This window comes from Dreissena polymorpha, chromosome 1 (assembly GCF_020536995.1).
Source record: "Dreissena polymorpha isolate Duluth1 chromosome 1, UMN_Dpol_1.0, whole genome shotgun sequence".
In the NCBI taxonomy this organism is placed as follows: Eukaryota; Metazoa; Mollusca; class Bivalvia; order Myida; family Dreissenidae; genus Dreissena; species Dreissena polymorpha.
The window spans coordinates 143,891,106-143,904,153 of NC_068355.1; the positions used below are offsets into that span (position 1 = coordinate 143,891,106).

Consider the following 13,048-nt stretch of genomic DNA (forward strand, 5'->3'; position numbering starts at 1 on the left):
ACTATCTAAGTGTAAAAGGGGCCATAACTATGTAAAAATGCTTGATACAGTGGTCTGCTCTTGTTTATAGGTTGGGGTCATGTTGGTTAACAAGTATGCAAAATATAAAAGCAATATGTCAAAGGATATAGGAAATATTTGGGGTAGCACGCAAACTTTAACATAGATTTATCAATAATATGCATATTCTAAGTAAAAAAGGGGCAAAAATTATGACAAAATGCTTGATAGAGTTGTCTGCTCTTGTTTATAGGTTGGGGTCATGTTGGTTAACAAGTATGCAAAATATGAAAGCAATATGTCAAGGGACATTGAAAATAGTTGGGGCAGTATGCAAACTTTAACATTTGCTGCATATTCTAAGTGGAAAAGGGGCCATAATTATGACAAAATGCTTGATAGAGTTGTCTGCTATCGTTTATAGGTTGGGGTCATGTTGGTAAACAAGTATGCAAAATATGAAAGCAATATGTCAAGGGACAAAGAAAATATTTGGGGTAGTACGAAAACTTCAACAGCTGCACGCTAACGCAGACGCTCACGCCGACGCCGTTGTGAGTAGGATAGCTCCACTATATATATTTCATATATAATAGTCGAGCTTAAAAGGATTTGAACACAGAAACTGGATCTGGACAGACAGGTCCACTCCAATGAATGATATGTAAAAATACAATATGTCAGAAGCAAACAAATATTCAAGAGAATGTTAAATTAACAAAAACGTTTCTGATCAATGAAAGATTGTGCTGACAAAAACATGAGCTTCCATTTGATTGGTAAATAAAAATAACATAATCAATTAATAATATCCATTAATGGATTATTTTTTTACAAAAAAAAATGAACAAAGAGAGGGGCAGAGTCTGTACCAATTTATTAATTTATTTCCTAGACAACTAGCAAATAAAAGATCCCTGAAAGGTATCATCAGTATAAGTAAGGGTAAAGAAGACTGATTGCCCTTTCTTGCGTTTAAAAGGACATACAATGTTCTATGCATTACATCAGAGAAATGTTACCTCTTTGTGGTTAACAGTAAAAAAGCGCAGCATTGTCCCATACACAGAGCAAGCGGCCATGAAATGTCCCAGCCTGCCTACGTGGCTGGATACGATGTAGCCCAGGGTGTCATTCATAATGTGCTTGATCTCCATGCTATCATACAGGTTGGGGCACGGACCAAATGCACCTGCAACGGGCGAAAATGTAAGTATACCACCAATATTGGTAGTCTGTATAGAAAGATATGCTTATTTAGATTGTTCAGTTTCTTGGCTCTACCCCTATACACCATTCTGATATATAAGATTGGTCTCTGAATGAATGTTGAGTAAGGGCCGAGATACAAGCCACATTATGTATTGTTCAGGGTCGGTCTGTGCAGCCTGCACAGGCTAATCTGGGACGATCTTTTCTGATTAGACTGGATTTTCATTTCAAAGAGACTTCCTTAAAATGAAAAGACATAAACAAGAAAAAAGTCTAACAGTCTCATCTGGGATGAAACTTAGGACACCATGCATGACGCCAAGTTTTCCCAGAACACAGAACACAGCTCATGTATCCAAATAAATGACAAATGGATGGCTATCATGGCCTCAATCACATGTAGCTTCCTTATTTGATAGATTTATCTTTTTTTTAAGAAAATAGGTGAGAAACTGGCACAACATAAAAATTTGCGTAGTTTGTTATGTTTTTATTTAACCTTATTTCGGACAATATTCTTCACTAATATTTATAATCCTTACCCCTAAAAACTCCAATCATACCATATTCAATTTCAAGACACAGCAACTAAATACAAATCAATGCAACTAAAAGAATTCTTCTCGTACCTACTGAACAGTAGAGGCGTATGAGAAGCAACTTGATTTGTGAGCTGGAAGGACTGTGCACCAAGCCTTGCTCCAACAGAATGATGCACTCCCATACTAGTCTCCTGTCACCTGTGGCATCAAAGTGGCTTCACAAATAGGCTTTCTGGGAATATTGGGGTTTAAGTGTTTTTCCATATTATGCCGTGCAGTTCACACAGGCTTATTGTTGACTACACTCACAACTTTTGTTCAAGTTTTCTTTTCTTAACAAAAATCCCCTAAAAGTAGAAAGTGATGTCACTGATTAGCCTGTGTGCACTGCACAGGCTAATCTGGGCCCACACTTTACCCACATGCATTAAGCCCAGTTTTCTCAGCACAAAGCTCAAATTTGATCAATAATCTCATCAACCTGAAGCAACATTTTCCTAATAGAAACAATAGAAAATATTCAAATATTGGTGGAAAACAATGGCATATGGATTTAAGGATTTTTGTAAACAATGAAAATTTTATCAACACAGCAAGTGCCTACAAATATTAACATACATGTATTCTATTTTTTCTAATTTATCAGGACAAAATCATGTTGCTTGCTGCCTTTTTCTACAGAGTTGACATCTGTTCATTTATCAATATTTGACTCCGCCTTCTACTTACCGTTTGTATGCATGATATCTAATAAGAGTGCCACAGCAAGCAGTAAATAACTATCACAGTATTGCAAGTCTGTGGTCAGTAGCTCAGAACCTGAAAGAACAGAGAAACCATTTTTGAACAAGACAAACCTGTAATAAGTGAATATCATACTACACATATCTTTAAATGTGGAATTGTATTGATATTATTATATGTATGGTAGTTTTTTGTTGAGTCGTGTGTTCTTTTAGAGTCGTGGTTATAGATATCGCGTGAAATTACATAATAGAACGTTCCCACATTATGCAGTCGTAACAGAATATTTTTTTCGGCCAGATCACATTTGTTTTGCTGATAAAAAATGCGACAAAAACAGGTCAAAATTGTAATTCATCAGAGCTCTTATAAAAAATTTCCTGTTTTATAAATTGTTCATTTAGTGTTACTTAATAACACAAAATCATTTATTTATGAATATTTTCCATACTATATTGTCTGTTGACATTTTTTGACAAGAAATTAACTTCCTCTGCAAAGTCAGTCTTAAGGCTATTTATAGAGTGCAAATCCTGAAATCAGAATACATGGCTCAACAAGAAAACAGTTTGAAGGTGGCGGTTTGACACTATCAAGACAATTGATTATTTATTTTTATTACAGACAATTAAACAAGGGCTGATTGTAAAACATGCATGCCCCCCCATATGGGCTGTCAGTTGTAGTGGCAGCCATTGTGTAAATACGTTTTTGTCACTGTGACCTTGACCTTTGACCTAGTGACCTGAAAATCAATAGGGGTCATCTGCCAGTCATGATCAATGTACCTATTAGTGCTGCAGCGAATCCAAAATTTCAATCGGATCTGAATTTGAATCCAAAGGCCCGGATATCGAATATCGGTTTGAATCCTAATTTGAAAGTAAAAATATGCAAAATAAATAATTATTTATATTGCTATAACAAAAATTATGTTTTGAAACACCAGAGCTTATATATTTCTTATGAAAAGAGTAATTAACATGTATTATTATAATAAACTTTACAGCTACTAATATTTATACTACTTTAGCAGCATTAGTAGATGCAGCTGGTAAACAGTGAAGAAGCGCAGCATTATCCCATACACAGAGCAAGCGACCGACTGACCGACATGTGCAAAACAATATACCCCCTTTTCTTCGAAGGGGGGCATTAAAATGAAACAAGAAATGTGTTTGTCAGAAACACTATGTCCCCTTCTGCGCCGCTTTGATTTTTTATATTTTTTTTACCTTTGACCTTGAAGGATGACCTTGACCTTTCACCACTCAAAATGTGCAGCTCCATGAGATACACATGCATGCCAAATATGAAGTTGCTATCTTCAATATTGCAAAAAATATGGCAAAATGTTAAAGTTTGGGCAAACAAACCAACAGACAGGGCAAAAAAAATATGTCCCCCACTATAGTGGTGGGGGACATAAAACAAGAGGGCCATGATGGCCCTGTATCGCTCCACTACTGAAATAAAGGCTGAAACAAATATTCTAGGCGTGTGCAAATACTTAAACATAGGCCCTATTTAAGCACATGTACACTTTTGTGACCCCCCTGTGCTGGGTCAAATTTAACCTCAGGGGCACAATTTGAGCAAACTTTGTAGAGGACTACTATATCTCACTACATACAAAATGTGGTAGCCTTAGGTCCTAGAGTTAAGGACAAGAATACTTTTAAAGTTTTCACAAAATAAGCAAGATATAAGCGTATATAATGTTCAATTTTGTGACCCGCAGTTCAGGGTAAAATATGACTCAAAGCGCATAATTTGAACAAACTAGGTAGAGGACTAAGATGTTACTGCATACCAAATTTGGTAGCCATAGTCTGAATGGTTTTCGACAAGAAGATTTTTAAAGATTTCACAAAATAGGCGCTTTATAAGCATTTATTCAATTTTGTGACCCCCCGGGGCAGGGTCAAAGTTGACCCCAGAGGCATTATTTGAACAAATTTGGTAGAGGTTTATTAGATGTCACTACATACCAAATTTGGTAGCCCTAGGCCCAATGGTTATGGACAGAAAGATTTTTAAAGTTTTTATAAAATAGGCCCCATATAAGCGTATGTTCAGTTTTGTGATCCCCCGGGCAGGGTCAAATTTGACCCAAGGGGCATAATTTGAACAAACTTTGTAGAGAACTATTAGATGTCACTACATACCAAATTTGGTAGCCTTATGCCTTATGGTTAAGGACAACAAGATTTTTTCAAGTTTTCACACAAATAGGCACTTTATAAGCATATCATCGATTTTGTGGCCCCCAGGGCAGGGTCAAATTTGACCCCTGGGGCATAATTTGAACAAACTAGAGCTTTGTCACAGACGTGACATATACCCCCACGTGCCGCATTGACACAGACTATTGTGCATGCTGTCTTCACAAAACAAGAGAATCTAATTTATTTTAAAGAATTATTTTGCCATTATCATTTATAGTAGGGATGGAACAATTATTCGAATATTCGATTGAATGGTCAGCATTCGAATGATAAAAAAGATATTCGCATATTCGCATTTTTTTTCCAAACGTAATTTCACCAATATTTAATGACCTGCGAGCCGCTTACTAAAAAGCACCCGAAATCACTTGGGATTAACATGTTTGACATGACGTTCTGCATGTCAAACTGATAACGCGGCCCGTATCAGTGTTGATTGCGCAATGCAATATACACACTCTAAGAAAGGCCCCGAACTGTTGTTTGTCAATGGGGTGCCAATTAACGGTTTCAATTGACTGGCGAATAATAATTAAGTTTTGTGATCACAGTATGTACAGCCATTAAAATGTGTGAATTACTCAAATCGCGAAATGCAATATACTTACTATAAGAAAGGGCCCGAACTGTTTGTCAATTAGGTGCCAATTAAGGGCTTCAATTGACTTGCGAATAATAATTTAGTTTTTGTGATCACAGTTTGACCAGACATTAAAATATGTGAATTACTCAAACGTAACAAATGATATAAATTAAACAATCATCAAGGGATCATTATTCAAATCTGAAAATGCCATCAGCCCCTTCTGAAGTATGGAAATACTTTACACGGTCTGTGGATAAGACGACCGCAACGTGCAATGTGTGTAAACTTAGTTTTACATATGAGCGGTCTACTACAAATCTGTGGAATCATGTCACTTCTAAGCATCGTGGTTCACTTGAAAGTGATAAACTCAAACAGCCATCAATGAAACAGTTTACTGCTACTGGTAGCGTTGGTGTTAGTGGGTGTTCTAGTGATGTGATTACTAGTAAGATTGTGAATATGATTGTGGTTGATTACCTCCCATTAAGTTTTGTAGATTCAAAAGGGTTGAAAGTGTTGCTTTCGTATATAGCTCCGAATTACACGATCCCTTGCCGAAATACTATTCGTGCTGGAAATATCTGAATTATACGACATCGAAAGGGACTCCCTCGTGAAACGCTTGGAGTCCACGCAGAGTGTTGCTATAACAACGGACACCTGGACGTCGAACGCAACTGACAGTTATCTAACTGTCACTGAACACCACATTTCTACAGATTGGAAGATGGAGTCCAGTGTTCTAATGACACGCGCGATGCCGGAGCGACACACTGGGGACAATATTGCTATCTGTCTACAGGAGTGTGCCTCTGAATTCGGAATCACAGATCGCATTGAGTCGTGCATACATGACAACGCACGCAACATGGAGCGTGCCTCCGAAAACTGTGACTGGGGTGACCTTAGCTGCTTCGGTCACACACTGCAGCTGACTATCAAACCAGCCATGGAGATACCAGCGGTCAGCAAAGTGCGAAGCAGGTGCCGTAAATTGGTTGGGCACTTCAAACACTCCACAACGCTCACCGCTGAAATGAGGAGACGCCAGACATCACTGAACTTGCCTAGGCATGAGCTAGTTCAGGACGTAGTTACTCGCTGGAACAGCACCCACGCTATGCTGTCTCGACTGAACGAACAACGCCGAGTTTTGTCAGACATAATGCTGGACAGTGCGGTTACCAAGAAAGCAGACCAGCACCTGGCTCTTAGAGACCATGAGTGGATTGCTGTTTCAGAGCTGTGTGTTGTTCTGAGTGACCTAACAGAGACAACGTCGTACATGTCAACAGAGAAGAATGTCTCATGTAGTGAGATATACCCGATTGTACGTGGCATGCTTGCTAATACTCTCCGTATTGGTGACTTCGACTCAGATGTGGTTAGGAAAGTGAAAGACCTCAAAGCAGGAGAGTTACATCGGCGGTTCCGTCCCACGGAAACTGAAACAGGCAGTTCTGTGCCTGTGCTTGCTGCACTGCTAGACCCCCGCTATAAGGATCTGGATTTCCTGTCGTCTGCGCAGCGTCACAAGGCAGAAGAGGCTTTAGAAGGCCGGCTGGATGACATACCTCTACGTCTCCCTGAAAGTGAACCAACACCGTCCAAGCGTCCCCGTTTGAGTTTCATGATGTCAAAATCGTCAAAACCACAGACTGACGAACTACGCCGATACCTTCAGGAACCAGCTGATGAGTGTGCATCACCTCTTGACTGGTGGCAACAGAATCAATGCCGCTTTCCTCGCATCGCCATAGTAGCCCGACGTCTTCTCGGAATTCCAGCTACATCAGTTCCATCAGAAAGGATATTTTCTTGTGCCGGACTGATAGTGAACAAGTTGAGGAACAGACTTACCTGTGATCTTGTGGACAAGATTATTTTCCTCAACAAGAAGTATGTGACCTTGAACCACGACGACAATGAAGCATAAATCGCGTTTAAAAGGCGATGACACCACCGAAATTACTTTGATATCGTTATTTAAAAAATTCAAATAAAACTTAAATTTTATGCCATGATGTTTTTCCTTATATTTGTTCTTGAATTATGTTGTACTGTGCATGCTTTATTGATATGCTTCTTTATATAAACGTTCATGCTATCTTGACTTTAAAAATATTCAAATAAAAATAAAATTCTATGACACGATGTTTTTCCTTCTATTTGTTCCCGATTACAGTATCAGTCATAGTATTAGCCGACAGTATTACCTTTGAACTAAAAGTGTGACCTTGACCTTGGAGATATCAACCTTATTCTTTCGCGCGACACACCGTCCAAAGATGGTGAACGAATGTGCCAAATGATTTTAAAATCTCACAATGAATGAAATAGTTATGGCCTGGAAAAGCTCATTGATTGCCATTTTTGACCTTTGAACTCAAAGTGTGACCTTGACCTTGGAGATATCAAAGTAATTCTTTCGCGCGACACACCGTCCCATGATGGTGAACATATGTGCCAAATTATTTTAAAATCTCACAATGAACAACATAGTTATGGCCCAGACAAGCTCATTTATGGCCATTTTTGACCTTTGAACTCAAAGTGTGACCTTGACCTTGGAGATATCAACGTAATTCTTTCGCGTGACACACTGTCCAATGATGGTGAACAAATGTGCCAAATAATTTTAAATTCTCACAATAAACAACATAGTTATGGCCCGGACAAGCTCATTTATGGCCATTTTTGAACCTTGACCTTGGAGAAATTGACGTAATTCTTTCGCGCAACACACCGTCCAATGATGGTGAACAAATGTGCCATATCAATTTAAAATCTTACAATGAATGACATAGTTATGGCCTGGACAAGCTCATTTATGATCGTTGAACTCAAAGTGTGACCTTGACCTTGAAGATATCGACGTAATTCTTTCACGCGACACACCGTCCAATGATGGTGAACAAATTTGCCAAATGATTTTAAAATCTCACGATAAATGACAAAGTAATGGCCCGGACAAGCATTTGACCTTTGAACTCCAAGTGTGACCTTGACCTTTGAGATATCGACGTACTTTTTTCACACAACACACCATCCCATGATGGTGAACAAATGTAACAAGTCATTTTAAAATCTAACGATAAATGACATAGTTATGATCCGGACAAACTTTCAGTTTAAAACACACTAAGTGACCCCGTGACCTAGTTTTTGACCTGGCATGACCCATATTCAAACTTCACCCAGACATCAACTAGATACAACTTCTGACCAAGTTTGGTGAAGATCGGATGAAATTTTGGGACAGACCGACAGACCGACCAACAGACCGACAAAGTGACTCCTATATAGCCCCCATTACTGATGGTAATGGGGGTATAACTAAGTAGAGGACTATACAATGTCACTACATACCAAATTGTGTAGCCCTAGGCCTTATGGTTATGGACAAGAATTTTTTTAAAGTTTTCACAAAATAGGCATCATATAAGCATATGTTCAATTTTGTGACCCCCTGGGGCAGGGTCAAATCTGACCCCAGGGATAAAATTTGAACAAATTTGGTAGAGAACTATTAGATGTCACTACATACCAAATTTTATAGCCCTAGGCCCGATGGTTACGGACAAAGAGATTTTTTGAAGTTTTCACAAAATAGGCCTTATATAAGCATATGTTCAATTTTGTGATCCCCCAGGGCAGGGTCCAATTTGACCCCAGGGGCATAATTTGGACAAACTTGGTAGAGAACTATAAGATGTCACTACATACCAAATTTGGTAGCCCTAGGCCCAATGGTTATGGACATAAAGATTTTTAAAGTTTTCACAAAATAAGCCCTTTATAAGCATATATTCAATTTTGAGACCCCCGGGGCAGTTTCAAATTTGAGCCCAGGGGAATAATTTGAACAAACTAAGAAGAGAACTATGACATGTCACTACATACCAAAGTTGGTAGCCCTATGCCATACAGTTATGGGCAGAAAGATTTTTAAAGTTTTCACAAAATAGGCCTACATAAGCATATGTTCAATTTTGTGACCCTCTGGGCAGGGTCAAACTTGACCCCAGGGGCATAATTTAAAAAAACTTGGTAGAGGACTATAAGATGTCACTACATACCAAATTTGGTAGCCCTAGGCCCAATGGATATGGACAGGACATTTTTAAAGTTTTCACAAAATAAGCACTTTATAAGCATATATTCAATTTTGTGACCAATGGGGCAGTATCAAATTTGAGCCCAGGGGCATAATTTGAACCAACTATGAAGAGAACTATAACATGTCACTACATACCAAATTTGGTAGCCCTATGCCATACGTTTATGGACAAGAGAATTTTTAAAGTTTTCACAAAAAAGGCCTTATATAAGCATATGTTCAATTTTTGACCCTCCGGGCAGGGTCAAACTTGACCCCAGGGGCATAATTTGAACAAACTTGGTAGAGGACTATAAGATGCCACTACAAACCAAATTTGGTAGCCCTAGGCCCAATGGTTATGGACGAGAGAATTTGTAAAGTTTTCACAAAACAGACCCTATATAAGCATATGTTCAATTTTGTGGACCCCGGGGCAGGGTCAAATTTGACCCCAGGGGCATAATTTGAACAAATTTGGTAGAGGACTATTAGATGTCTCCACATATCAAATTTTGATAGCCCTAGGCCCAATTGTTATGGACGGAAGATTTTGAAAATTTTCACAAAATAGGCCTTATATAAGCAAATTTTCAATTTTGTGACCCCCGGGGCAGGGTCAACTTTGACCCCAGGGGCATAATTTGAACAAATTTTAAAGAGGTTTACCCCAGGTTCCTGAGAAATTTCATCAGAATTGGACCATTAGTTTAAGAGAAGATGTTTAAAGGAAAAGTTAACGCACGTACGCACGACGGACACAGGACCATGACATAAGCCCCGCTGGCCTTTGGCCAGTGGAGCTAAAAAGCAACAAATATAAAGACCAAAGGTTATTAATTATATTCCTAATGATTCATAGTCATTTATTTATAAAATATTTGTGATGTAACCACTTTTTGAAAATAACCTATGACTCAACAAACATAGAGCATATATGTAAACAATCTGCACATCTTGATTTACGCAGGCTTCATGTAATCACATGGAATACAAAACACTTAGATGTCTTTACAACCAAACATGAGAAAATACAAAATTATGTTACTATTACAATTTAAGTTAATATTCCATATAAAAACAGATACATTTGTTTATATGTTTTACGTTTGAAACGAAACCCTGCGTGTGCAAATAACTCTAACCATACCAAAATGTATTCCCTGGGTGTGGCGTTGGACCAGCTCATGAGCCAGTGAGCGCTTCTCCTCGCTAGACAGGTTGCCATAGCAACCTAAACACTGTCGCAGCTGCAACGAGGTGATGTGTCGCTGCATTTGTTTTACCTGAATGTAATACATCGGTGTTCATATTATCATTGAGTAAATAAACAATATCCTGACAAACAATATAATAATTTTTTATGACATAAACACTGCAATAAGCCATAACATAAATGTTTATGCTTGCTTTAGTAACAAGAATCTGTGTTTTTTAATTTTCAAGTTTGAACAAGCCATTCCTGAAAAATGCCCAAAAATGTGTCAAGTTGCTATCTTGAATATTGAAATACTGCAAAAGTGTACATTAAATGAGCGATTTTGACCCATATGTTTGACCTTTGACCTTGAAGGATGACCTTGACCTTTCACCACTCAAAATGTGCAGCTCCATGAGATACATATGCATGCCAAATATCAAGTTGCTATCTTCAATATTGCAAAAGTTATTGCAAACCAACCAACAGACCAACAGACCAACCAACCAACCAACCAACAGACAGGGTAAAAACAATATGTCCCCCACTACTATAGTGGGGGACATAAAAATTGGGGGGGGGGGGGGATTCTGGGTAGGGGCGTGGGGGTATTGTTTGGGTGGAATCCATTGTGGTATTCAGGTAAGTGTTGTTTCGTCAAAGTAATAATAAAATGTGATCATAAATAAAGAAGTTATGGCAATTTAAGCAAAATGTTCAATTATCTAAGTGTAAAAGGGGCCATAATTATGTCAAAATGCTTGATACAGTGGTCTGCTCTTGTTTATAGGTTGGGGTCATGTTGGTAAACAAGTATGCAACATATAAAAGTAATACGTCAAAGGATATAGGAAATATTTAGGGTAGTACGCAAACTTAAACATAGATTTATCAATAATATGCATATTCTAAGTGGAAAAGGGGCCATAATTATGACAAAATGCTTGATAGAGTTGTCTGCTCTTGTATATAGGTTGGGGTCATGTTGGTAAACAAGTATGCAAAATATGAAAGCAATATGTCAAGGGGCAATGGAAATAATTGGGGTAGTACGAAAACTTTAACATTTGCACGCTAACGGAACGGAACAGAAACGCAGACGCTGGGGTGAGTAGGATAGCTCCACTATATATATTTCATATATAATAGTCGAGCTAAAAAACGCCAATCTATCTCAAACATCAACCCCATGGTGGAATAGCTCTCGTTTTCTTTGAAAAAGCTAGCCAAAAAAGATGATGTAGAGTTATTGTTTTTTGTTTTTATTTAATTGCTAAAATCAACATTTGTTACATATGAATTTTGATGGTCAGTATAAAAACCTTCAATCAACTTACATTGTCTACAAATATCAAAGATCCATCTGCATTTGCGTACTTGTTTTTACTGAGTAATAACTCTGCCAGCTGAAAAAGAAGAGCAATTTTCAGCGTGTATACATTTAATACACAATTTATAACATTTTATACACTTGAAATGTGGCACACACATTGATGCCCTTTTGACACATGTTTGAACACAGATAAATCCACTCTATATTCTGCAATGGGTAAAAAAATACAATTAGCTATAATTCTGCCAAACATGGCTGCAGCCAAAAAAACCTTCCTTCACAATCATCTACACATTAAGGTCAGTCAGCTGTTGAGAGTTTGAACCAAAATCCACCTATCCAGTTTCAGAGAAATTCAGTGCACACATTTAGGAGTCAATACTAGTAAATTAAGGGCTGTATTTCAACCAAACTTCAGGAATTTACAAGCATTTTGCTTTTAGCATATTCATCAATTAACAAATCAATATTCTCATTATTTTATATACAAAGTCTGTCACATGCCATTCAGATGATCCAGATTCCTAGAACGCTTGGCGGTGGGTGCAGTTTTGAATAAATGAAAGCTTGTCAGAAGTGACCTTGACCTTTGACCTAAAGACCCAAAAATGGGTGTGGCATGTTAAAACTCACCAAGGTTTGCATCTACATATGAAGTTTCAAAGTTGTATGTGGAAGCACTTTGATTTTAGAGCCTATGTTAAGATTTTAGCACCACAGGGACGGCAGACGCCAGACGGCGAGCTGGCTATGACAATACCTTGGGTTTTCTCCCAAAACAGTCGAGCTAAAAATGTAGATATTGGCAATGAAATTATTACAAAGTATTCTGTCTGACTTGTCACATTTTTCTCTAGCCAGTCTGCATACCTTGGTTTGTTCACTTTCATTCAGTATCTCCAGATATGTTCGAATATCACTAAAACAACAGTACTTGTCTCCAAACATCTCATAGTAGCCATCCAATAGCGCCACAGGATTTCCTACAATATATGACAACATTCTTACACATGCTGCATGCAAAAACAGACCATTTACTATTCAGAATAAATTTGCTTACTGAAATAAACAAGAAATTTTATTGATGTATCTGTTCATTGCGT

General features: G+C 38.0%; 1 protein-coding gene across 1 annotated transcript in view; it reads right to left on the bottom strand.

The window, feature by feature from the left end:
- The window catches only part of LOC127853742 (N-alpha-acetyltransferase 25, NatB auxiliary subunit-like), a 96,417-nt gene that overhangs the window by 53,853 nt on the left and 29,516 nt on the right, over positions 1-13,048 (bottom strand). Inside the window, exons 10-15 of the mRNA XM_052388489.1 lie at positions 12,816-12,928; positions 11,950-12,018; positions 10,565-10,700; positions 2,484-2,573; positions 1,842-1,952; positions 1,023-1,192 (exon numbers count right to left, since the gene is read on the bottom strand). Of these exons, the coding sequence (XP_052244449.1) occupies positions 1,023-1,192; positions 1,842-1,952; positions 2,484-2,573; positions 10,565-10,700; positions 11,950-12,018; positions 12,816-12,928 (689 nt within the window). The remainder of the gene's footprint in view (positions 1-1,022; positions 1,193-1,841; positions 1,953-2,483; positions 2,574-10,564; positions 10,701-11,949; positions 12,019-12,815; positions 12,929-13,048) is intronic.